Genomic DNA, 26,952 nt, shown 5'->3' with positions numbered 1-26,952 from the left:
TCCTAGAGTATTAATTTCCTGGTTTGCACTAAGCCAAGCTATGGCTCAGTGTGAGTGTGTGGGTTCTCAAAGGGAAGCTCAAGGCCACTGTACTCTTCATCAGTCCTGTTTCTGCTCCATTAACTGAAGCTAAGCTATGGTTTGGACTGATGTGCCATCTGAACCCAGGCTCATGGTTTGCCTCATGCCAAACAAACCACAAGCTGTAACCAAGGTTTCTTCTTGGTTTACAAGCTCATGATTTGTCCGGAGGGGACAAACCACGAGTTTGGATGATATGCTAAGCCAAACTACAACATATTTTGTGAGGTAGTGGGAGAACCAGAGAAGGAACACAGTGCCCACGATCTCCTCTCCAGGAACCTGCGCTCTCCTATGTGTTTGTGCTATGCCATGATTTGAACTGAGTCATTATTTCACTAATCCTTACGACGACCGTGTAAAGTAGGTCAATATTATTACCTCCATTGAGGGTGTTTTGGGGGTTCATATCTTGAGTTTACAGTCAAGGCAAGCTTTGAAAGAGCTTATTTCCAGCTTCATTGCTCAGCCTGTTAGTTCCTACACTACATTAGCCCTTAATATATCAAAAGTAATCCCCTTGCACTGAAGCATTTGCATGAATAAGTAATCTGATGAGTTCAATTAAGGCCTGCAAACTACATTAATTGCCAGAGGCTAATTAAAATCATCATGACTAAGGATCACTGATGCTTCCATCTGGAATACAGATGTTTGGCTTGATTAAGGAGAACTCCACTGCCATGGCTGTTTAATAGGTCACATTTTAAATATTACTTATGATGAATATTAATGCCAGCATCACTTTATTTCCAGTTCATGAATCATTAACTAAATAGAGCAATATTAAATATAATTAATATATGGATTTACAGATCACAGTAAAAATACAGAGATAATACAGTACTAGAGAATTACTCTAACTTTGTAGTGTTAACACTGAATTGTTTTAAAATATTGGATGCCCCTGACTTAAGCTCTTAAGGACCAGACTGCATGTGACATGAATCACAAGGTTTGACTTGAGTGCATGATCCCTTCCCTCCCAAAATAGATAGTCCAGCAAGGCCTATCCAGATCTGAATCCTTTGATTGGGTTTAGGGGGCTTTAGGCCTTAGCCACTAGCTGTGGCCCTGGTCTCCCTCCCCCCCAATGCACATTGTGGATGAGGGAGAGTCCTGAGGCTTGAAGGGCCATATTTTGCTCTCAGGCCTGAGGTTCCCCACCCCTGACATAAAAGGAACCCAGCTGGAGTGGGCCCACAGATCTACCTAGTTTAGCATCCTTTTCTCAAGAGCTGCCTGCCAGATGCAGCTGGGAGCACACAAGCCAAGCATGAAGTTGACATTCCTCTTTTGCTCCCTTAGCAGGAAGTGCCCTGGGCAGTATTGTAGAGCAGAGAAACTGATCCTTCTTTTTCACCAATGAAGCAGAAGGCTAAAGATTTTGTTGAACTTTTTGAGAAAGGGTTTAAGCAGGTTTAGTGATTTGAACTAGGTTTTCGTGATTGTGCTGAGCAGATATCAGATGCTGTCCCTTTCCATAGTTTCAAGTGAAATGTGAATGTTTTCTCCAAGTGTCCCTAGAAACTAAGAAAATGCCTTGGCACTTTTGAAAGATAAACGTTAAGGAAGCAAATGCAAATACCGTATTTTTTGCTCTATAAGACGCACCCGACCGTAAGACGCACCTAGTTTTTAGAGGAGGAAAACAAACCAAAAAATAATCTGAACCAAATGTTGTTGAAGAGCCTTTGCGTTGCTTTTGCTGAAGCCAGAACAGCAAGAGGGATTGCTGTGCAGCAATCCCTCTTGCTGTTCTGGCTTCAGCAAAAGCAACGCAGCCTGCATTCGCTCCATAAGACGCGCACACATTTCCCCTTACTTTTTAGGAGGGAAAAAGTGTGTCTTATAGAGCGAAAAATACGGTATATGGAAAGCACGTCTGGCACAGCAATAAAGTGCAATGACCAGATCTTCGGACAAAGGCTGGTGTCTCAGTACAGATAGTCAGAAGAGGATGTTTGAATAAAGTAACCTTTAAAAAAAAAATAGCCACAGGAAAGATCCAAGAATGATAAAAACTGGATTTTAAGCTCTTTTGCAGCAACTCTGTTGCACATGCCAACCAGAATGCCACAATTAAGGCAGACAAGAATTAACCTCGGGAGTGTAAAAAAGAAACAGAAAAGCACGCAAGTCCTGCTGGGCTGTTAAGAAGCAATTAATTCAGGTCTCCAGAAAAGCTCATCTGTCTGACATTCCCACCCACATGTATGTTTGAACTTAAGAGCATTGTGGTCACTGTTGCCAAGCAGCTTGACAAAGCTTACCCATTGTATCAGATCCAAGCACCATCTAGAATTAAATAAGGTGACTGGAATCAGTAATGGGGGTGGAAGCAGGGCAGTAAACTGAAACTCAGTCCCAAGAAGATGAGGATTTTGTTGGTAGCTATTTGTTCAGGAAGGTGGTGTTCAAGATGTCTTAGATGGGACTGCACTTTCCCTAAAGTATCAGGTAATAGGGCTGGGCGTACTCCTGGATCCAGCTTTGACACTGGAAGCCTAGGTAAGCTTGGTAGCCTCCGCAACAAAGAACCACTTGCATCCTCTCCCGGGTAGAGATAACCTGTCCACAGTCATACATGCACCAGTATAATCTAGGGTTGACTGCTGTAATTTGTTGTACAGTACATGGGACTGCCTTTGAAGACCATTCAGAAACTTTGGTTTGTTCAAAAAGTGGCCACTAGGCCAGGGGTGGCTAATCTGTGGCCCTCCTGCTGGGTTACAATTCCAACCACCCCTGACTTTTGATCATGCTGGCTGAGCTAGTTGGAAGTTGCAGCCCAAGAATGCCTGGAAGGCCAGAAGCTTCATACCCCGGAGCCAGGCTATTGACTGGGATCAATTGGAAGTGTATCTCCCTAGTATTGAAAGAACTGCTCTGGGTTCCACTCTGCCTGCCAGTATATAGTGGTGGGTTTGCAAAACTACTGACTTCACTTTATTATTTAGTCCCTGTTCCCCCAATTGCAGCAAATATTATGTGTGTGGAACCTGTTTTAATTCTAAACATATAGGATAGTGGAAGGGTAATGCCTCTTGCTGAATTTCATGAGAGTTTCTATCAGGAACCAGCCTAAGTTCCCTGTTTTACCAGGCCAGAGTCATCAATCTGTGCTGGAGCTAGGAGGCCTCAGTGCCTGCTGATGTGATGAGTTCCTCGCTCTCATTGCCCTCCCAATCCCTGCACTCTCCTCAGGATGTGCAAAACGTCAGACCCATACCAGGAATGCCACCGCAGTCCCTGAGCTCAATGGGTAGTATTCTAGGGCTGCCATATGTCCAGATTTTCCTGGACACTACCAGGATTTCAAAGACATAAGTGACGGCCAGGGGGAATTTCCTGAAGGCGACAGTTAGCCCTGGATCTTTTGGCATTTTCATTAAAAAAAAAAAGCTTTTTGAAATATGGCAACCCTATTAAGTTTTACCCATGGTATACCTGTTAAAATTAATGAATGCAACTAAGTTACGGTAGGTCCATTGATTTCAATGGGTCTATGTAGGGCAAAATTTCATTGAATGCCACCTTGTGGTTCAGTTAGATTCATTCCAAGATGGCATGTATGCATGGAGCACGCTTAGGACCGCATTATTATACCAGCAACTACGTTCTCCTGCATCAATCTACGGGGCCCAAATTTGCATAGAGGCCTTTTAGGACAGGGAACCAATTATCAGCTCAAGGGCCACATTCTCATGTGGGCAATCTTTTGAGTGCCACATGGCATTGGCGGGAGAGGCCAAAGGAAAAAGAAGGCTGAGCAATGGTTGTTACTCTTACAGATGCATACAGTAATTTACATTTTACACCCAAACACCTGTCCATCCTCCAACTGACCAAGCAATAGACATGATGACATTTCAGCAGCACTTCCAGCCAGGTAAAAACTCCTGAAGAGGGCATGGTGCAGAGCCAGTGAGGGGCGTTGCCAGGCAGAGAGGTCTGGAGGGCTGAATCTGGCTTCCAGGCCTGACATTTCCCTCCCCTGCTTTAGGGAGTCTGGGGCACATGACGTCAAAAATTGAGGGCAGGCTTAGCATCATCTGGTATAACAGGTGACCCAGTAGATTAATCTTCTTATTACAGAATGTTTGATTACAAATCCAAGGTACAGACAGTGAAGCAGTATGCATCATTCCCATGCAAATCTGGTGCACGCAAAAGAAGTTTGAGCAAGTACAGTAATAGTAGGAAGTGGCATATAACAAGGTATGCAGCTCTTTTCTGGGGAAGGTCAAAGCCAGACTTCAGTTAGTGAATACTGTACTGAGAAAAGGGAGATCAGGGCAGAGTTAGCCTTGCGTGGGCTGGGCCAAGTTGTCTTCAACTGACTGCAGCCTCCAGGTATAGGTCCTTGGCAAGGGAGTGCTTCTCTGAAACCAGACAAGGGGGTGTTGTCAGTATTAATCACTCCAGTTCTAATTGTAATGTGTCAGGCTACCTGGAACAGGTAATTTGACCTGTCCCTACATCTCACTAAGAAATGGATAACTTGTGAAGAGGCCCTTAGCATCTCAGTTCAGCCTGAGAGGTGTTAACTAACTGACAGGGAGAATTAAAGAGTAAACTGTGAGCTTGAGCAGTATAACCATCTGATCCGCCTGTTAGCCTCACAGTGTGCTTAACAGCACTTTAATCTTTCCAGCCCAACAGGATAAGTAATTATGGGGCAACAGACCTGTCATGTGGCAGAAGTAAACAGCTTCTTAAAAAATCAATTGTGGACTGATAACAGTCAGAACAATTCTGATCATTTTTCTGTTGCCAAGTGCATAATTTCAGGAACGATTCAGATTTTCAGAGGACGCACCAATTGCCTTAAAGACTAACACCAGCTTAACAGGTTAAATGTTAAAATAGGTTTATCAGCTCAGTGGAATGTGCTACTTGTAAGTAATTATGTGTTGTTTTTTTACAGCCCTCCTGAGAGATGGTCTGGGAGAAGGGCCTGTGATGTCAGAGTGGGGAGGGCTTAAACGCAGGGATGAAGGCTAATCAAGATAAATTGAGTTTGTATTTAAAGCAAAGTCATCGTTAGTTAAGAGTTTTTTGATGGGCTAATCCCAATGTGTCTTAAAAGCCAACCAAGCGACACAACCAGCCTGAAGAAAAGATCCACAGCGAAGTCACAAGCTCTTGGATATTCATACAATCTTGCCCAGTTTCAAAACTGAGGTCTTGGCAATTGCTGTAAGTATATACAATGGCTAATGATCGTAACCTATATGGAACATCAGGGTAATAAAAATGCCAGTTGTTTTAATGTTGCCTGTTGAGAAAGTGGTTGCTTTACATATGGAACCTGGTGCCAGAAGTAATGTTCAGATAATCACCTAATATTTATGAATAATTGACATTAATTTAAAATTGTTATTTGTTTTAATTGTGTTTGAGTTATTTTTAATCTTATAAATGGGGTTGGCCAAATGTGGAAAGGCAGGGCACAGATGTTTTAAACAAATAAAATAACAGCTTGTTGAATTTATATTTTTAATTTTTAGCAATGCTGTAATTATCTCTACATGGTGATGCTATTAGTGGGGTGCAAGACAAGCAACCTTTCCACAAGTCAGTTAATTTTGAATCCTTGGACTGGATCATGACAATCCCATTGATTGTGATGTGTCTACTGTAAGCATTATTCAAGTCTGGATTCAACCAAATTAATTTAAACCAATGTAACTTTACCAACTACAGAAGCCATTTAAAACTAAGAACTCCAGCTTATGGCTTGAGGATCAGTTTGTATGAATTGTATTTTTCCCTGCTTTTTATTGTAAACCACCCTGAGCACTTTGTTATAGGATTGTATGTGAATACACATCATAATAATTCAAGTATTTTTCTGAGAGAAGGCATGAATGAGGTTGGGATAGGTGCAGAAGTAAGTTCTGGAGCTTTTGTTAAAGGCAGCGTATTCTCTGTTGATCCCCATTATCTTACAGGGAATTTGCTGAAGGAGCTACTTAAAATCTCTTTCCCATCAATCTAAACACAAGAAAAATTACTCTGAACCTCTCTTACCTAATCTACTATAGCATGTGTTGATTCTTGGCTTCGCTCACTCGCTTTCTGTCTTTGGACAGATCCACACCATACATTTAAAGCACATCCAATACACATTTAAAGCACATGACTTCCCTTAAAGAATCCTGGTAGCGGAGGCTTGGTAAGTATATGCGAATTGTAGTTCTGGGAGGAGAAAACTACAGTTTCAAGAATTCTTTGAGGAGGAGCCATGTTCTTTAAATGTGGATCTGCCCTTTATCTTCTACTTCCTGTCTTTGATCAGCATTAGCTCCCTTTTGTTCTGGGAACATACCGAATTCATTATCTTGTTCACAGCAAGGTTCCTTTGCCAAAACTACTACTACTACTACTTCTACTACTACTACTAATGCCTCCACTGTACTTACATTACACCAGGGCTGATGGGAGTTGTAGTCCAAAACAACTGGAGGGAATCAGGCTGGATGAACTAGAGCCACAAAGATTGAACCTACAACTATATAAATACAAAGCATGAGTTAACACTTAAATATGCTCTCTTGTGCAAAAGATTCTAAAAAGGTTTCAGAGATGGACCTTGGCTGTACATATAAAACTGAAAGTTAATTGAAGGGAAAAAAGTAAGCATTTTCAACAGTAGAGCATATGTCACCACATAAAGAGCTTAGACTTTTGTTTATTTTAAAAATCTGTTTCTTCAACCCTCTGCGCAGAACGGACACACACACTTTTGGGCTCTCATAACATGATTAACTGTATGGAAGTGCTTTTAGTCCATAAAGATTCTGCCCTTCCACCCTTTGCCTAATAAGCCGAGACAGAATTAGCACTAGGTGAGTGGTTCTGCCTGCTGCCAAGAAGGGTTTGCTGAGGGTAAAACTCTAAAAGCAGAGATTAACTTGTCTTCATCCCTATAATGTGCTGTACAGTCCGGATTTACAGAATAGGATCAGCAGAGAGTCCTACACAAATGCAGTCTTGGACAGCTGGTGCATATTCTTTTACACAAACCCAGCTTCAAGGTTCTTAGCTATTTCACAGTCCTTATCTGGAGGGGCCATAGCTCAGGGAAGATTCCCTCGTCTGCATGCGTAAGGTTCCATTTTCAGTACCTACCATCTGTACTGGAAAGAACCTCCAAAAACTGGAGGTCTACAAGAGACCCTTGCCTGAGACCTTAGGTAGTTGCTGCCTGTTGGGCTAGATGGCCCAGTGGATTGGCACCATATAGTCCGGCATCCTGTTTCCCACAGTTGCCAACCTGAGGCCTATGGCAAGTACAAAGCTTGGAGAGGAACAAACCATAAGCGCTGGTTCATATGTAACACTAAGCCAGCCTCTCATTTGTTTCTTCACAGCTTTGGAAAAAGGAGCAGTCTAATGCATGCAATTTGACCAGTGTGCAATGCCAGCCTGCTTGTTTGTTCAAGCTGTTATACTTCCTCTTACCATGACAAGCACACTGGGTCTGAAAATAACTTTTCATATATAGATGGTACCTCCAGTATTCTTAGCTGATTTCATTCTGGCAGGGCCTGGGAGGTAGTCCTTCAGATAAGCAGGACCTGTACAGTTTTATATTCCTCTCATGTATCATTGATATTTACAACATATCTGTTCTATTATAAATCATGCTCTTTATTTTTCTCTCAGCTCGTACCAGTTTCACCAATAACTAGTGGAAAAGCCATCTGCATCCCTCCATAACATGACTCCTCGAGATCACATGAGAAAAATGTCAGTCCTTGGGGAACAGGGAACCTTGGAAGACAAGCATTTATACCGGTTAGCAAGTGGTATGGCAGCAGGCGGTAAGATGGAATACCGACCAACATTTCGGCCCAAAATATATCAAAGACCACCCATTTCTCTAGCAATCCTCTTGTGTGTTAAGATCAGCAGAAGGGCCTCTTTTGGAAGTTCTACCACCCCTAGAAGTGAGGGGAGGCAGTGGCCTGGGAAGGGGCAGCTCCTAGGTTGTGAAATTCCCTCCCCAAAGATGTGCCCTCATTATGTAGTTTCTGTTGCATACCCTCCAACATCCTACTGGTCAACACTGGGACGCTTGTGGGAGCCAGCTGATTCACATTAGATAACCAAAAAATTAGCACCATTTGGTCCAGCACTCTGGCATGAGGCAGGTGATTTGTATGAGAGCATGAGACCAAAAAACGGAACATTCCAGGATCCAATCAGAAGTGATGATGGCTTCTGTAATTCTGGGATGTCCCACTCAAATCAGAACGGTTGAGGGGTATGCTATCATATGTTGAAGACAAACATCTTTACCCTGGCTTTTAACACATGAGATACATGTTTTCAGGACCCACTCTAATTCTGTGACTTGTTTCAGTTTTCAATATTTAAGTTCAAACTATTGTCCTGGGACCTAATGGTGAAGAGTGGATAAAAAATAGAAGGGGGAGAGAGGGAGGGGGGGGGAGGGAGAGATTAGATAGAATAGAATAGAATAGAATAGATAGTGATATAATAAGAGAACTTTGGCAGGTTGATATTGAGAGCAATGGCTACCATACTACTCCACCTAATTAAAAGTTTCTCCACATTTCATTATAAATTCACTTTGTTTTTAAATTATATGTGTAATTTATGTGTGGTATCACACTGATATCTGTTGCACAAGAACAATATCTAAGTGGAAAAGTGGGGAAAATTGCAAATTCTTTTACTGATTGCAATTAATCCCATAAAATACCATTTATATGGCAGCAAAATATTTTGTTCTCCTGTTTTTCTTCAACTTTTATTAATGTTAGATAAATTTATCAACTGAATTTAGCAATGGAATTCTTAGAACCTTGAAATAAGGGGGTGAAGATACTATTTCAGATAATTTTCTGTTTGGACTCCTGGCATCTATGATGTATATTTACTCAAAGATACATGGTCTGATTTGTGTTAGAATTGCGACAGCGACAAGAGATTATAATGAGAAACCAGATGATGGCAGTAAATCCACAACTAATGGGAGCAGGTCAGCAGAGAATCCAAGCCATTCCTGCACAGTTTGAGCCTCGGTTCATGGAAAGGTATTTCTCTTTCAACTGTTAAAGAGGCTTTGCCTAAACTATTAATTATGAAGGAAAAAACACATCCTCTGCCTGCAACTATCATAATGCTTAAAGAATGATTATACTAGTTATGGATTATGAGAACTGTCATCCAAAACATCTGGAGAACACCTGGATGGAAAAAGCTAACCTGAAGACTAAACTAAGGTCCCATCTGCACCATATATTTACGGTGGTATCATACTACTTTAAAAAGCATTGGCTTATCCAAGGAATCATGGGAACTGTAGTTTGTTACTAAGAGTTGTCAGGAAACCTCCTCCCCACAATTTCTCTTATAAAGCTACAATTCTCAAAATTGTTTAACCGTGAATCCCTCTTCTCAGGAAATGCTGGGTTTGGAAGCTCTGTGAAGGGAGCAGGGGTATTCTAACAACTCAATGCTAGTGGTGGTTTTTGTGTAATTGTTACTGAACTTGCCCTTTATTAGTGGTGGGTAAGAAATGTGAGTCTGGCATACTTAACATAAATTAGCCTTTAAATATGCATTGGTTTTCTACAGAGTATAAGCACTGGATGGTAAAAGAACAGTCTTGTTTGATACCCACAAGTTATTGTATTAGTTGCATAATGTCTAAGCATAAAATAGCATATATTTGATTGGCAGTTCTAAAAATGCTTTAAGCTTTCCCCCCCGACTCCCCCCACTTTGCAAGCTGTGGCACTGTCTCTTTCTACTCTTATCATGCTCTGTCCATCGGCAGGCAATCTGCTCATCAGTAGGGGCAGTGGCTCTGCCAAGTGTTTATTATAGCTGTATTCCAGGGCTCTGGATACCGAATGAGTAACCATAGGCTGCCTGGTCTATTTTGCCAATTAGTGTGCCATTTATATGGCAGCAAAATATTTTGCCATCCTGTTTTTATTCAACTTTTATTAATGTTAGATAAATTTATCAACTGAACAGCTTTCCTCTATAGTAACTGCTGCAAAGATGTCCCTGCCTTAACCAGATACTTCTCTACCATCCTAGAGATTTGTTACCTTCAACTGAGATGTTGGCACCAGCTGATCCCAGGCAGATTCACGTAGCTTCCCACCTTGGCCCTTCGGTTCCACAGCATGCCACCATGCCAAACCTTTTATCCAACCGTGTTTACCAAGGGGCAGGTAAGAGACAATGATGGCTGGAGCATTCTCACCCATCAATAACGGTTGTCATAGTGCTTGGCTGGGGAACTTGTGGCCTTCCAGATGCTGAATTACCTCTGGTCACTGGCCATGCTGGCTGCGAATCCAAGGACTATGGCAAGATGACACAAGCCCTGAAACAGTTCCTTCCTGCCCATATCTTCCTCTACATTGGGGGATCAAGACTGAAAAAACAAACTTGTAAGGAAAACCAGCTATTGCTACATGTAAAAATGAAAATGAAGGCAGCTTACATCTTGCTTCAACTCTATGATTCTGTGATTCAGAGCTACTGTTTAATACATAGCTGCAAAGCTATGGACATCTCATCAATTAGTTAATCAGCTTGTGTACCCCACATGGTACTTCCCATGCACAAGTGGGAGGTGCCAGTGGGCCCAGCAAAGCACCATAATTTGCAGAAGTACAATTTTTTTAGAGAAAAAAACCACTAGCCCTCCAATCAGTTGTTGCTTGTCCACCCATCTGCAGGTAGTATGCCCAATGACTGAGCATGCTCAGTGGATATGCACTACTGACTGACAGTTGCGGGGGGGGGGTGGTTCAGAAACCTAGGTGGGAGGGGGAATGGAATGGAATAGAGGAGGCTGGCTGGAACACTGAACAGGACCACACCATAGTGCAACATTTTGCTGCAGATCCCATTTGTAAATAACATTAGCAGATACAATGAAATATTAAGAACACACTGTCCAACAACCAGAAACACACCCTGAAAGGTAGGAACCATGATGGGTTGGACCATGTGAAAAGGCTAGACTGCCATCTATGGGTAGGGATATTGAATACACCATAATCTTTATTACAGGCTGTGGGGAAAGGATGTGTCATGTTAACAAGCAATCAGAATCTGTGTCATTGAGACAGTCCATTCACATGCTTGGAATTCTTCAACTGTCAGACAGATTGCAGAACACATATGCATCTTTCACTTTTCCTCGATGCAATACAAAATATACATTCACTCTTCCTCTTAGCAAACATTTTTATGCCATGTAACATTTTCCAAATACAGTGGTGCCCCGCAAGACGAATGCCTCGCAAGACGGAAAACCCGCTAGACGAAAGGGTTTTCCGTTTTTGAGTTGCTTCGCAGGACGAATTTCCCTATGGGCTTGCTTCGCAAGACGAAAATGTCTTGCGAGTCTTGAGATTTTTTTTCCGCTTTCCCCCCCCTTTATCTAATCCGCTAAGCCTTTAATAGCCTTTAATAGCCTTTTAGCAGCTAATCCGCTAAGCCTTTAAGCCTTTAATAGCCGCTAAACCGCTAATAGCGCTAATCCGTTAAGCCGCTAATAGGGTTGCTTCGCAAGACGAAAAACCGCTAGACGAAGACTCTCGCGGAACGGATTAATTTCGTCTTGCGAGGCACCACTGTAGTTATCTGTTGCAAGATTTGGATTGAAAACTGGCAAAGCATGCAGACCTCAACTGTGGAATCTGGTGGCCAGTGTGCTCCACTAAATTATTTTATGCACCACAAAATTCACAATATTAAGTGGGGGTAAGGGTAGGAAAAACCACTTAACTTTTGTGTTTAAATGGTACAATCCAAACAAGCACTTAACTTGGAAGCAAGTTCTATTGGAAATCAGTGGGACTTCTTTACAAGTAAAATATACTTCAGATTGTGGTGCCTGTTAATAATGTCGATCTGGTTCTCCAGGAAGTGAGGAACATAAGAACATCAGAAGAGCCCTGCTGGGTGAGGCTAGTGGCACACCTAGTCCAGCATCCCGTTCTCACAGTGGCCAACCAGATGCCTGTGGGAAGCCTGCAAGCCAGACATGAGCACAACAGCATTCTGCCCACCGGTGAATCCCAGCAACTGGTATTTAGTGGCCAAGGAAAATGCTCCTCACCAATGACTGGGTCAGGCCTTTGAGAGGAAGACAGCAGAGCTTTTTAAAATTTTAACTTTTTTAAGTTTTAAGATTTCCCCATTGCGAAGCCCTCATCTAGGGCACTGCATGAGATGAGGTGCAGGCTTAAACAGCAATGCTAGGGAAACTGTGGTGTGACACAGCCCTTGGCAGCAAAGTGCCAGGAAGTTTGCTAGATAGTGAACGAGTCTGCAACTGAAATTCACTTGCCCTATTTCTTTTGCAGAAACCCTTGAGGGTTTTTTTTAAAAATGCACATCACTGCATGATTACATGTTGTAGCTATTCTTCTCTCCAATAGCTGCCCCTTCGTTTGTTTTGCGTGCATTAATCTGCCTTTACATGACATAACTATTCAACTAATACTATTTAACCCCCTACCCTTTTTTTTTTTTTTTTTAGGCTATAGTTTCCTCCAACCAGAATCCATGGAAGCTGTAACCAGACGGCAGGAATTGGTTCAGAAACAAAATATTGCCAGGTAGAGTAATTTCAATAGAACTTGGAATAATAACGGGGAAAGGCAGGCCTCTTAGTTTTTCTGCTAGTTTTCTTCACTGTCCTACTAGAGTGAATTAAGATAGTGGGCACCTATAACATTTTGACACTTACTCATGCTTCACACTTGGGGCCTCCTGGCAGGTTTCCCACGGTTATCTGGTTGGCCGCTGTGAGAACAAGATGCTGGACTAAATGGGCCATTGGCCTGATCCAGCAGGCTTTCTTATGTTCTCTTTGTAACCTGTTTGTTCAGTATTTATACTGGTTTGCTTGCACAAAGTTTACATGGTGTTTAGACTATGTCTTGTCTTTACTGAATATTTCTTCTGATTTGTTCACGGGGCAGTTATTCATCTTGATTTGCTTGTTGGGTGCTTACATGCCTTCTTGTTACTCATTTGTTCATCCCACACATTTCTGAGCATTTCCCCAACACTTTCCTGGCCTTTTTTTGTTAAGTGAATTTGTTGTTCTTACAGTGACAGCACACTTTAACTGCACAACCCTGAAGTTCCAGTATGGACTTGTATCCCTCCTACAAAAGTAGTGGCAGTCTATCCTCAGTATGAAGTCAGCTAAGCAGTATTATTGGGTTTGTGGGCTGGAACTGGTTAAGAGTTTCAACATGACTCCTCTTCAGGCATTCAGTATGAATCCATGAAGGTGCTCTCAGGCATAACTGGGTGAGCCTGCCCCCTAGACGCTGAAGCATATATCAGCCATGCTCCCTGGCCGACATGGTCTGCATTAATCTGAAGGGGGCCCTATGCACACTGAGCTTCCTCCGTGGGGAAATGAACTATGCTCAGTTGGGAATGAGGCATATAAGTTGGGTCAATGTTCAAGCGTGAGAGCTACTCTTTGTTTTCCTGCTTTGGTGAAGTGATCATGTGATTGCCTAACCATATGCTGAGCTCACATGAACAGCTGCATTATATAAAGTGGCTCCCTCAAGGCCTCAGGCAGAGAAGGCTAAATAGTTCATCTCCTTTTATGCATTCCTCATTACTTATACCATGTTCATTGCATAGGATGGAGATGGAAATGAATGCCATTTTCCAACAAAAAGAAATAGAGAAAGCTCACCGCAAGGGATTGTTGGGGCTGGAAGGCCCCTTTCTTTATCATGGCATGCCGGCTAGCCCAGTTGCTTTCCGAGGGAGGCACAGGGTACCCGAAGGCCATCTTCCTAACGACTTGTACATTCATCGTACTACTCTTGACGAACTTCACGGCAACACCATGGTGATGGCCACCAGCCCGTACCCACCCGTCAGCACTCTGCAAAGAGAGCGAGGCCGTCGGCCTGGCAGAAGAGCTGGGAATCACAAAGCCACCGAGTGTAACACCAATGGCATCAAGAGCCAAGCAGAGGACAAGAGCATAGACCCTTCCTCCGCAACCGCTGAAGAAGAGAAAGACGACAAAAAAGAAACAGAAGCGGAGATGCTGAGCAAGCATGAACAGAACAAGGTCCAAGCAGAGCCTTCTGCTGCAGCCACCAAAAATGACAAGGAATACGAGCATGGCTTGAGAAAACACTCTGGCAGCCATGAAATGCCCAGCGAAGCAAATGGGTGCAGCAACGGAAATGAGAAAGATCCCAACAGTTCTTGCACAGCCTTTGATGAGAAGTACACTTATCCGTCAGCGTTCACATTCTCTGCTCTGCCATATGGCTTCTCTGTACCCAGCAACCCACTGCTACCGTCAGGTAAGTTAAATCTACCTGCATATCACACTTTGGAGTCCTTCTTTAAAAAGTGAAATGGCAAAAATGCACCCGTTTTCTGTGTTTAGCACTGAGCTGTACATGGGCCTGCTTTTTCAAAACCTCACCTGAAAGCCGTGGACATAGCCAGGATTTAAGTTGTGGGGGGCAGGATCACCCACCTATCATCCTCCTCTGTCTTGCAGATTCGGAATGAAATGTCTCAACAACAGCTGTTTTAAATTTTCTTTTGACCTCAAGTGCTCATAAATACCTGTCAAAATCTTTCTACATTTCTACTTTTAGTTAAGTATTTTTATCTATTTGATAAAATAGCAGCTGCTCACCCCACCCCCACCTCCCGGCTATGCCCAATGTGAAAGCCTTAGGAAATGATTTTTTTGGACAGTGGTGACAGTAGAAGTATGGGTAATGAAGGATGGGGAACATTTTTCCACCCATAGGCTGCAATCCCTTCTGAACAACTTTGATGGGGGGGGGTGCTAGTGGTGGATGAGAGCAGAGACAAAAGGTAGGCAGAGCAATAAATGTAAATTTTACCTTTTACAGTAGGTGAGTTTTTCCACACACTCACACATCCCTCTCTGTCCCCCATCCAGGCAAGCAGTGGGTATTATCCTAATTTAAGAACATGTTCCAGCCAGGCATAAACTCTCAAGGAGAATGACCTGGGGAGAAGCAAGTGGCGGCGGCAGCTGGGGAAACAGGTGGCCCAAGGGTCAGACAGAGAGGCCTGGAGGGCAGCATTTGGCTTCCAGGCCAGAGGTTCATAATCTCTGGAGTGTGGGATGTAGAAGGGAATGGCTGGAGACGTAGGAGGAAGACAGGTAGCAACATGCAGTGCAATTCTGCCACTTCAAGAACTAAGCTTTTTACAATAACTACAGGAAGCTTTATTTTAAAAAAAGTAATCTATTTTTTTCAGGAAATCTAAAGTCTGTGTTACATATAGGCTGTGAAATCCATATGCACGGAATCATAGGTAATAAGGAACAATGGTGATACAGAGTATTGTCATGGCTAAACTAAAAGCTGCATCAAAACTGTGTGCAGTGACCCATTTTATTCAAAGCATGACCAGAAAAGGGAAAGCAGAACCCTGGAACCCTGAGGGGGTCAAAAACAGAAGTCAGGAGAAGAACTAAGTCCCCCTCCCCGTTGTCATGCTCTGCTGCAAATCATCTTGTTCCAAGATTTCTCTGAAGAGGAGAAATGGCTGTTGTGGTTACTTTACACACAGCTTTAGTGTAATATCTAATTTAACCCCTAGCATACAACATAAATTCAAAACCTGCACGTTAAGATTTGATTTGCTTGCCACTCACTGAATGCAAAAACTATTTTTTGCTTCCATTCCCATAGCCACTTCCAGCCTGATTCTGAATGGAGAAGACATTTCTGCCATTGAAGATATCCGCAAATGGACTGTTGAAGACGTATACAGTTTTATCATCAGCCTTCCAGGATGTTCAGACTATGCACAGGTTATTGCAACAGTTGAGGTTTTCTTAATGAGAATGATGGTTCTTGGAGGCTTGACTTCTTTTATTTAACCAACAAACTTCACTAACAACAAAAAGAACTCTGGTGTAAGAACTGTAAGGAAAAGGAAGAAAAGCATAGGAAAATCCAGTTGCATTCAGTTCTCATAAGACTCAATGGGAGTTACAAAAAAGATATTTCCTTTTGGCCTGTTCCTTCCCAAACCATTCCCCTTAAAGTAATAATATAGGTTCAATTCAGGTAGTCATAAAGATTAAATATTTGTTTAATATTCTACAAAGGGATCTATCAATGGTTTCAAAATATGAAATTGTTGGCTAAGGTTCAGCCAAAAACAAAGATGTTTAAGTCTCATTGGTTTCAGTGGGAGAGTGTGAAACAGGCTTAAGTTGCCCTCTGAAATTTATGGGACTTAATTTAATTCAGGTTTTGTGGAGTTGTGCCCCTACATTTTTGTATATTTTGATTAAAAATTAAATTATAAAAAAACTACTTAGAAATACTTGCCATGGAATAAATGTTCCAATAGTGTGAAGAAAAGCTAAAGCATTATTTACATTGGCACAGAAAATGATCAAAGAGTACCTGATGCTGCATCCTTAGTAAAGCTAAGCAGGTCCAGACCTGGTCAAAACCTTGAATGGGAGACTAATGGGAACTCGATGCAAGAAGAGCATTGAAAGGCTGGGGTAGCCAATCTGGTACCCTCCAGATGTTGTTGGACTCTGGCTCTCATCAGCATAGTCAATGGTCAGAGACCATGGGAGTTGCAGTACAACAATATCTGGAAGGCATTACATTGGCTCTCTCTGGGGTAACTAGGGAACCATTGGCTAAATTCCTCTCTGAGTGATACCTCTAATGGACACCAACCAAGAGGCACAGAGAATGAAATGCCTGTGGCAAGAAAATGCACAGTACTGGTTGACTACTAATAAGATGCTTGCATTGCAGGGGGTTGGACCCTTGTGGCCCCTTCCCACTCTACAATTCTAATAGATGTTGTGAGTTGTGGCATAGCCTAGCCACCTCCATTCGCTCACTTCTCAAAGTGATACTCCAGGAAAACTAATTGTTGAGATTTGGACAGGTTACAATTTAAATCCAAAACATAAACTAATCAGTAAAATTAAGTTACTTTTTGGCTGTCGGTCTAAGATCTCCCACATCTAAAAGTGGAACTTTACCTATCAAAATCCAGTCAAAATGAAATGTTCTGGCACTATTTCTACTCAGGTGAATCTCTGAGTGTAGAGTTGCACAGGTATAGGGACAGCATTTGGAATACTTTTCTGCAATACCAAAACTCTGGATTTGGCACACTGATGAAATAATTAAAAGGGTGCTGTTGATTTATCCTGGTGACTGTGATTTTCATTAAACAAATATATTTTCCTCTATTAGAGCATGTGTTTGCTACTTTTGATTTGGTAAATGCCACAATGTGGAAAAATTGAAAAGTGTTTTCACCAACCACATTTTCCTTTTTTGTTAAAGATATTTAAAGATCATGCCATTGATGGAGAAACCTTACCACTACTCACAGAAGAACATCTTTTGGAAACAATGGGATTAAAACTTGGACCTGCATTAAAGATTCGGTCTCAGGTACAGCCAGTAGACATAGTGAAAATCAAAATATTGAATGAAAGATGTGTCCTAGAAAATGTGTGTATGTCTAGCATTTTCACTCTCTTGTTGTGGCTTGTGTTGAGCTCTCTGCCTGACCGCAAATGATAGGTAGGAAATTATTTCTGTAACATTTTAAATTCACAACATACTCTGCTGTTTAAAAATGTAACTGGACATAAGACTAGGTAGGTCTGCTTAAAAAGGCTAGGATATTACTGAGAGTACATAGGGTATCTTAGTGATATCCACATCTGGCTGAGACACTGAGATGCATGCATCCCCACAATAGGTTTTCAGGATATGATTAAAGAACAGCTTCTCTGCTCTTGGTTCATTGTTTCCACACCCAACTGGAAGTGCAAAAGTGGAACAAGAGACCCAGAGAGTCACTAGCACAACATGAAGTTCAGAATCCAGTAGCATTCCAAGACTCACAAAATAAGACTGAAACTGCCTGAATTTTAATAGCAAGCATAGCTAGAAACATTTAACCTAGAGACTGAAACATCACTGAGTGTGCATTGCAAAGCCAATGTTGGAATAGTTAAAATTAGTCCAGTCCAGTAAAATTGACCAAAAATCCCATTTACAACATGGTTAACAATAAAACCTATGTTTAACAGATTATTACAACTGGGAAAGGTACAGGATGTACAGGATTTAGAGTGAAAATCCAATATGCCTCCCATCTATACAACACAATGTGCATGTTGCACAGTATATGCCAATGTCATCAACACTGGCTGTGTGCATGTGTGTTAAGACTGCACTCTAACTTTTATGCAGCACACACATTTGGTAGCCCGCGTATGATTAAACTGACTTCCAAAACCAAAAAAGAGACGTGTAAATGTTTTTAAAAGAAGCAGCTACCCCCTTTCCTTCCTTCCCCAGACTAGTAAAATATTGTTTACTTTAGCATTTATTTCTCTGGCTGTTCTTTTAAAGAAAAAAGGTTATAAAAATCCACTTCCCTTTTATCTATACAAACAACTAAGATTTAGTGCAAGTCCATCCTACATACCTATCTTCTGTCAGTTTGAATTAACCTTATTGGTCTTGAAATACTGTTGTTTTTCATTTTAATCATTGTGCAGCTCTTATTGTCTCCTCAGCTTCTCTCTCCCTTCCTCTCTTTAACCTTATCTGATCAAATCCATGACTTGCACTATTGATGGCTCAGAGCATGATAAATGGCAGTACTTGCAGAGAAGGAAAACACTGAACTATTAAGCAGGGGCGGAGGAAGGGGGTGCGGTGGGGATGGTCTGCCCTGGGTGTCACCACTGAGGGGGGTGACAAAATGGCGGGTGGCACTCACTGCAGGGCCTGCAGCACGCCCAAGCCACGCATTTCTCCTGGGACTGAAGCGGTGGCTTGGGTGCCCACAGGCTCCACACTGCCCCAAACGGTTTGCCCGCCACCTCTCCTTCAGCTGTAGGGCAGCTGAGTGGGAGGAGGCAGGCAGACTCTTCGGAGGCCCCACGGAGTGTCCTGCCCCAGGCGTCAGATCAGCTTGCTCCGCCGCTGCTATTAAGTACCACTTTTCCTTTTTCAATATAAATTGTGCCAAAGCACTTCAGCCATGCCTAGATTTGGAGGAGAGGGAGAGTCAATGGAAGACATCCCTGATTAATTTACTAGTCCAATTTGCTGCCATGAAATGGCTGGATCACCGGGACCTAGAAGGCCCAAATGTCATGTCCTTATCTGTCCTGTGGACAATTTGCTATAGAATGTATGTGTAAAGTTAAGCTGGGCATCAAATCGCTTTGAGGTCCTCTCCCCTAGCATGGAAGACGAAGAGCAGACTCCATTTGAGGATCTCTCCCTCATTACAGTCGATCAGGTATATGAAGACGAGCAGCAAAGTCAGTCCTCAGGGAATGTGCAGGCGACCTTGGAACGGACAGCTCATGGAAGGACCCCGAACAAACCTAAGAGGAGGCGTGTAGTGGTGATAGGGGATTCCCTACTGAGGGGAACAGAAGCAGTGATTTGTGGGCCTGACAAGATGTCTCGGGAAGTGTGCTGTCTCCCCGGGGCGAAGATCCAAGATGTAACTGAACGACTGCAAGGAATCATAAAACCCACTGACAAATACCCCTTCCTCTTGGTTCATGTGGGAACCAAGGACCCTGCAAGCAATAGCCTCCAGAAGATCAAAAGAGACTACGAGGCTCTGGGCAGGAAATTGAAGCAATTAAATGCACAAATTGTCATCTCATCTGTCCTCCCAGTTGAACGACGTGGCCCAGGGAGAGAGGGAAAAATAGTGGAAGTGAACAGCTGGCTTCGCAAATGGTGTAAACAGGAACGGTTTGGATTCTTAGATCACGGACTGCAGTTTCTTGAAGATGGACTTCTGGCAAGCAATGGGCTGCACCTCACAACGGTTGGGAGAAATGTTTTTGCCAAAAATCTCAGAAACCTCATCAGGAGGGCTTTAAACTGACTAATGTGGGGGAGGGAGACAGTGCTCCTGAAGGTAGGAGTCTATCAATTGATGAAGATGATCATCCAAATGTCATAGACCAAATGGAGCAAACAGCACGCAGACCTAGTGGTAGGAGGAAAAAATCCTTAAATAAGAGACACGGGGGAATGATTAATGGACTTCAATGTCTGTACACTAATGCGCAAAGCATGGGAAATAAACAAGATGAGCTTGAGCTCTTGGTACAGCAAACTAAATATGACATAATAGGCATCACTGAAACCTGGTGGGATAAGTCCCACGATTGGAATGTAATAATGGAGGGATACAATCTATTTCAGAGAAACAGACCAGACAAGAAAGGAGGAGGAGTGGCGTTATATGTCAGGGATGTGTATACCTGTGAAGAGATCCAAGATTTAGAACCTCAAAGCCAAAGTGAGAGCATTTGGGTCAAAATTAAGGGAGAGAAGAATAACAGTGACCTCATTGTGGGAGTTTACTATAGATCCCCAAGCCAAACGGAGGACATAGATGATGCCTTCCTGGAACAGATGGCCAAGCATGCAAAAAGAAGGGAGATAGTAGTAATGGGGGACTTCAATTACCCGGACATTTGTTGGATGTCAAACTCAGCCAAGAGCGTAAGGTCAAACAGATTCCTCACTGGCCTTGCAGACAACTTCATTGTCCAGAAAGTGGGAGAAGCAACAAGAGGAACAGTCATTTTAGATCTGGTCCTAACCAATGTGGATGACCTGGTTAGTGGGGTAGAAGTGGAAGGATCATTAGGCGCGAGTGATCATGCTCTTCTGAAGTTTACTATACAGCGGAAAGGAGCAGCCAAGCATACTAGGACTCAATTTCTTGACTTTAAGAAAGCCGACTTCATAAAACCTAGGGAAGTGCTGGGTGAGATCCCATGGACAGTAATACTAAAAGGAAAGGGAGTTCATGATGGCTGGGAGTTTGTTAAGAGGGAGATACTAAAAGCACAACGTCAGGCAATACCAATGAGATGGAAACATGGAAGGTGCCTAAAGAAGCCAGGGTGGCTATCTAAAGAACTTTTAACTGAGTTAAGATTAAAAAAGGATGTGTACAAAAAATGGAAAAGGGGGGAAACCACCAAAGAGGAATTCAAACAAATAGCCAGCACGTGTAGACACAAAGTCAGAAAAGCTAAAGCACAGAATGAACTCAGGCTTGCTAGAGAGGTTAAAAGCAACAAAAAAGGCTTTTATGGGTATGTTCGTAGCAAAAGGAAGAACAAAGAAACAGTGGGGTCACTCAGAGGAGAAGATGGTGAAATGCAAACAGGGGACACAGAAAGGGCTGAACTCCTCAATGCCTTCTTTGCCTCAGTCTTCGCCGATAAAGAAAACAATGCCCGATCTGAAGAATTTGGAGCAAATGATTCAGCAGAGGAAACACAGCCCAGAATAACTAAGGAGATAGTACAAGAATACTTGGCTAGTTTAGATGTATTCAAGTCTCCAGGGCCAGATGAACTGCATCCAAGAGTATTAAAAGAACTGGCAGATGTGATCTCAGAACCACTGGCAGTCATCTTTGAGAATTCCTGGAGAACAGGCGAAGTCCCGGCAGACTGGAGGAGGGCAAATGTTGTCCCTATTTTCAAAAAGGGGAAAAGAGAGGACCCAAATAATTACCGCCCAGTCAGTCTGACATCAATACCAGGGAAGATTCTGGAGCAGATCATTAAGCAAACAGTCTGTGAGCACCTAGAAAGGAATGCTGTGATCACCAATAGTCAGCATGGATTTCTGAAAAATAAGTCATGTCAGACTAACCTGATCTCGTTTTTTGACAGAATTACAAGCCTGGTAGATGAAGGGAACGCAGTGGATGTAGCCTACCTTGATTTCAGCAAGGCATTTGTCAAGGTGCCTGTCAGGGAACTGACATCGGAGCGGGAGGCGAAGGGGAGGCTCCTAGATGATGCTGGAGAAGGACCCAGCAGCAGGGGGAGAAGCAGCTCAGTGGAGGGGGAAGCATTTAAGCGCAACACCAGGAACAAAAGTGGGCAGATGGGGAAATCGGAGAGAGGGCTCCCGGACTCTTCACTGGAACTCAGTGAGGAGGGGACAGGTCCTCCGCTACCTATGCCCTCCCTGCGCAGAAGGCTCCCGCGCAGTGAGAGGAGGAGGAGACTGGGTGTCAAACAACTCTTATGTTGGAAGAGATTCAAGAAACGCCCACTGACGGATTCTGCCAGTGACTGAGGCAGTCATGATTAGAAAGGGCTGTGCAGTCAGAAAGGTTTAACAAGGCAAATTAGCCTAGAGAGGCACCAGTTTACGCACGAGTAACTCATACTCATCACAGTGCCCCATGATATTCTTGTAAAGAAGCTGGTAAAATGCGGTCTTGACTATGCTACCACTCAGTGGATTTGTAACTGGCTGACTGACCGAACCCAAAGGGTGCTCATCAATGGTTCCTCTTCATCCTGAAGAAGAGTGACTAGTGGGGTGCCACAGGGTTCTGTCTTGGGCCCGGTCTTATTCAACATCTTTATCAACGACTTGGATGATGGACTCAAGGGCATCCTGATCAAATTTGCAGATGACACCAAACTGGGAGGGGTGGCTAACACCCCAGAGGACAGGATCACACTTCAAAACGACCTTGACAGATTAGAGAACTGGGCCAAAACAAACAAGATGAATTTTAACAGGGAGAAATGTAAAGTATTGCACTTGGGCAAAAAAAATGAGAGGCACAAATACAAGATGGGTGACACCTGGCTTGAGAGCAGTACATGTGAAAAGGATCTAGGAGTCTTGGTTGACCACAAACTTGACATGAGCCAACAGTGTGACGCGGCAGCTAAAAAAGCCAATGCAATTCTGGGCTGCATCAATAGGAGTATAGCATCTAGATCAAGGGAAGTAATAGTGCCACTGTATTCTGCCCTGGTCAGACCTCACCTGGAGTACTGTGTCCAGTTCTGGGCACCACAGTTCAAGAAGGACACTGACAAACTGGAACGTGTCCAGAGGAGGGCAACGAAAATGGTCAAAGGCCTGGAAACGATGCCTTATGAGGAACGGCTAAGGGAGCTGGGCATGTTTAGCCTGGAGAAGAGGAGGTTAAGGGGTGATATGATAGCCATGTTCAAATATATAAAAGGATGTCACATAGAGGAGGGAGAAAGGTTGTTTTCTGCTGCTCCAGAGAAGCGGACACGGAGCAATGGATCCAAACTACAAGAAAGAAGATTCCACCTAAACATTAGGAAGAACTTCCTGACAGTAAGAGCTGTTCGACAGTGGAATTTGCTGCCCAGGAGTGTGGTGGAGTCTCCTTCTTTGGAGGTCTTTAAGCAGAGGCTTGACAACCATATGTCAGGAGTGCTCTGATGGTGTTTCCTGCTTGGCAGGGGGTTGGACTCGATGGCCCTTGTGGTCTCTTCCAGCTCTATGATTCTATGATTCTATGAAATGTAATCATTATTTTAAAAAAGTAATTACTGTAATTGCTTATCTCTCTAAAGGTGTCCCGGCGGCTGGGCAATGTATTCTACATGATGAATCTTCCTTTGTCCATGCCTACTCCATCTGCTGCGGGCAAGACTTCTGAACCTCCTCCAGATATGCCATTGCCTCTTCAGTGCAACAGTCCTCACGATGCTCTGACCAGTCCTTGCTCCCAGGACCCTGAAACTTCAAAAACAGTTGAACAAATTGTTGCAGAAAGCAGGGGAAATACATCTGATGTAGTTGGAGCTCAGACTGATTTCCAGTTGATCAACTACCAGAAAACTTGAAGCAAGTGACACAGTAGAACAGGCAGTATAATGAAGCCAGTGGGTTTGTAAAAAAAAGTTTAAACTTTGGAAATGTGAAGTAACCTGTGTTCACTACAGTTTATTAAATTTATTTTTTTAAAGAACTGAAATCTGCGCAATTTATTTCGTAAACCTGAATACATCAAGGGAGTTTTCCTAAGTCCCCAATAGGGACTTTGTAAGGGAAGCTTTGTATAGTGCTGGCCTCCTGCTCCACTACTGCCCTTAGTATTCCTGGGGTGTGTGTGCTAAAGGCAAGTGGGGGCAGATCAGAAGAGGTATAGATTCTCCCAGGATGATAGTCCATCAAGTGGATTACAACTGTAAGGACAGGAGGCTCTGCAGATATTATACTTGTTCTCTTCTTGGTCCTCTAGCTATTTTGTTGGACTGCTGACAGGGAAAACAAAACATTATAAAAACAGGAACAAGTAAAAACTGGAATTTTGAAGCGATAGATCCAGTCTTATGGGTCAGGGAAAGCCTGGGCAAATAAAAGTCTTCACAAGGCATCTGAAGCAATGAATAGATGCTTTGCTCCAGAAGGATGTGGAATCCTTTGGGAGATTGCTTGGAAGAATATAGAGAGAAAAATGGACAAAAAATCCCTCCCTCCTTCCCGTTAGCAGGACCTTACACAACACTGCATCCTTTTTCACAAACAAAAGGGACCTTCTAAGGATACAAACAAGGACACCTTCTGTCTGGTGAACCCACAATTTTTATGCTGAATATTTGACTCACGTTCAGAGTTGCTGTGTGTCAACAATTGGTTCAGCCTCCTCCTGTCACTGGCCATTCAAAAGTTCTATGAATCTATGCAAAATAATTAGGATAAAAATAAAAACAAAAAAATGATGATGTATTTTACAAGCATTTTCCACAAGCTTTAGAAGGATAAGGGCATTGGAAAAATGAACAAACCCATCAGGATAAAGCAAGCTAAACTGCAGTCCAGACATATTTTGTTTTCCTAAAAAGAAAAATCTTCCAGTTATTATTATTATTATTTAAGTTGCCTAAGAATAACTGCTGGAAGTGAGTTGTCAAAAGACATTACAACATATGAAGACTTTGTTCATTTAAACAATCCAGTCTACCACCACCTTGCATTTACATCACTGCATCTGCCAGCAACATCACTGTGGTTTTAAACACAAATTGGTAAGAGCATTTGCTCACTCAAAATAGGTAAATATGTTATTAAGTTACTGTAACTGACAATTCTAATATTTTATTTAGTTTGTGGATACACTGTATGCTGTTATTTCAAGTGGTACATCCTTTTTTGCCTTTGTCTCTGTAAATAAGGATTATTCATTAGGCTGCTCACCACAAGGCTTTTGTTCAGGAACAGGACACACTTATTCAGTTGTGAATTCAGACTCTGCTAGTCCCCTACCAGTCTATCATGAGCATGCTATTTCTTTGCTTCTGGCTGAGCTACTTACAGTTAGTGGCTTATGTTTTCTGTACTTGCTGGACTTGAGGGTCTCAAAGAATGTTGTTTTGTGGCCTGCTATAATCATTTCCCCCTCTGAACTGATATAAACAAAACGATTTTATTACAAGGATTTTAAACAGAACATGGGCTCTCTCTTTCAAAGGAAATTGGCACTACAAAAGCTACCTGATTATTGTGCTGCTCGTAGAAGAGTGACCTCATGGAAGAGTGAGCAAAACAGTACCTATGCCTTTGCTTTTGAAGTAAATTTTTTTATCTGGAAAAGCTTCATGAAAGGTTTTTGGTTCATTATTTCCAAATAATGATGAAATCATGAGGAAAGGGAGGTTGAATACAGATCTACTTACAGCAGGGATAAGAAACCTTGTGGCTCTCAAAATGTTTTTGGACTACAACGTTCATCACCACTGCCCATACTGGCTGGAACCAATGGGAGTTAGAGTCTAACAACATCTGAAGGGCCACAGGATTCCCACCTCTGACTTACAACCTTTTCTTTCTCTCTGAAGAAGAGTTTTAAGATTATTATTATTACATTTGTATGCTGCTTAATGTGGAAATAGCTTTCAAGTGGTTTACAAGTATAAAGCCAATTACACATACATTCACATATAAACATCCATATTTAACATATGCAAGAAAACAATCCAGTTGAAACAATACATCAATTAAAACAGGTGACTTAGGTCAATAGATCAAAGGAATGCCTGTGTAAACAGGCCCATCTTCCATTCTTCTTTTCAAATGTTTTCATTTCATGAGGAATTGCATTTAGAAATCTTGGGAGTTGTGTGCAAGGACATGCAATTATTTTCTGCCCGTCAGGTCTACATGAAAAGTAAGAATACAGGAAAGCTAAGAACCATGTTCCATTCGTCATAAGTATTAAGTTTGCAGTAAGGGAATGGGCATCAAGTGGCTTACTTAGGAACACTGGAAACTGCCTTATTCTGAGATAGGCTATTGGTCCATCTAGCTTGGCTTGTTTACACTAACTGGCAGCAGCTCTCCAGCGTTTCAGACTAGGGGCATTCCCAACCCTACCTGGAGATGCTGGGGGCTGAACATGGGACCTTCTGCATACAAAGCAGGTACTCTACCACAAAGCTATAACCCTAAAGGAGATACCACAGCCCCGTCCTTAACGTCTTTAACAGCAAGGCAAGCATTATATACAGTGGTCAAGCAAGACCAAGAGACAGAAGCTGCAACCTACACTTTATTTATATACATGCTACCTGTCAGGCACCACAGTTGTGCATTTTTAATAGTTGTGGAATATTTTATGGTTTCTCCAAAGTCGAGAACAATAAATATCAATATATTTTTTGCTATTCTCTGGGGAATTACCAAGAGCAAGTACTTTTTAACATAAATTTCCACTGTCTAACCTAGACAGATATTTCAAGAAGGTTGTTGGGTTTTAATCAGTTACTTGAGTAAGCTCTTGTAACCACTTCCCGTTACAACTGTTGCTTCAGTTAAAAACCTGCAATTCTTATCGCATTGTATTCCTTCCTGCCCAGCAACAATACATCTCTAGAATGTGAACATTCCTACAATAAACTGCATTGGTTAGGAATAAGCTTTTACATGGGACAGATATTCTATTGCTGTAGAGAACCTCTACAGACAAATC

General features: G+C 42.5%; 2 protein-coding genes across 14 annotated transcripts in view; one reads left to right on the top strand and one right to left on the bottom strand.

The window, feature by feature from the left end:
- LRRC31 (leucine rich repeat containing 31) overlaps positions 1 to 23,627 on the bottom strand; it is a gene marked incomplete at its 3' end in the record, with an annotated part of 40,147 nt that extends 16,520 nt beyond the window's left edge. For 4 of the 13 annotated variants that reach the window (XM_081007998.1, XM_081007999.1, XM_081007986.1 and 1 more), the window contains exons 1-2: positions 7,763 to 7,857; positions 6,510 to 6,598 (exon numbers count right to left, since the gene is read on the bottom strand). Of the gene's footprint in view, positions 1 to 6,509; positions 6,599 to 7,762; positions 7,858 to 10,178; positions 10,306 to 10,336; positions 10,511 to 15,787; positions 15,893 to 23,531 lie in introns of those variants that run through there. The other 9 variants (XM_081007994.1, XM_081007988.1, XM_081007996.1 and 6 more) reach the window with 6 other exon arrangements.
- On the top strand, positions 7,811 to 24,584 carry SAMD7 (sterile alpha motif domain containing 7; the record flags this gene model as incomplete). The annotated part of the gene is made up of 8 exons (XM_081008378.1): positions 7,811 to 7,913; positions 9,026 to 9,152; positions 10,168 to 10,304; positions 12,632 to 12,710; positions 13,762 to 14,444; positions 15,825 to 15,946; positions 17,463 to 17,573; positions 23,555 to 24,584. 8 exons carry the CDS (start codon positions 7,811 to 7,813, stop codon positions 23,825 to 23,827), a joined length of 1,635 nt encoding a protein of 544 aa, XP_080864504.1. The 3' UTR covers positions 23,828 to 24,584.
- Positions 24,585 to 26,952: the final 2,368 nt, after the last annotated feature.

The sequence above is a fragment of the Podarcis pityusensis genome (genome assembly GCF_964106645.2).
Source record: "Podarcis pityusensis genome assembly, chromosome: 5".
NCBI classification, from domain to species: Eukaryota; Metazoa; Chordata; class Lepidosauria; order Squamata; family Lacertidae; genus Podarcis; species Podarcis pityusensis.
This window is presented reverse-complemented; position numbering and strand designations above follow the sequence as displayed.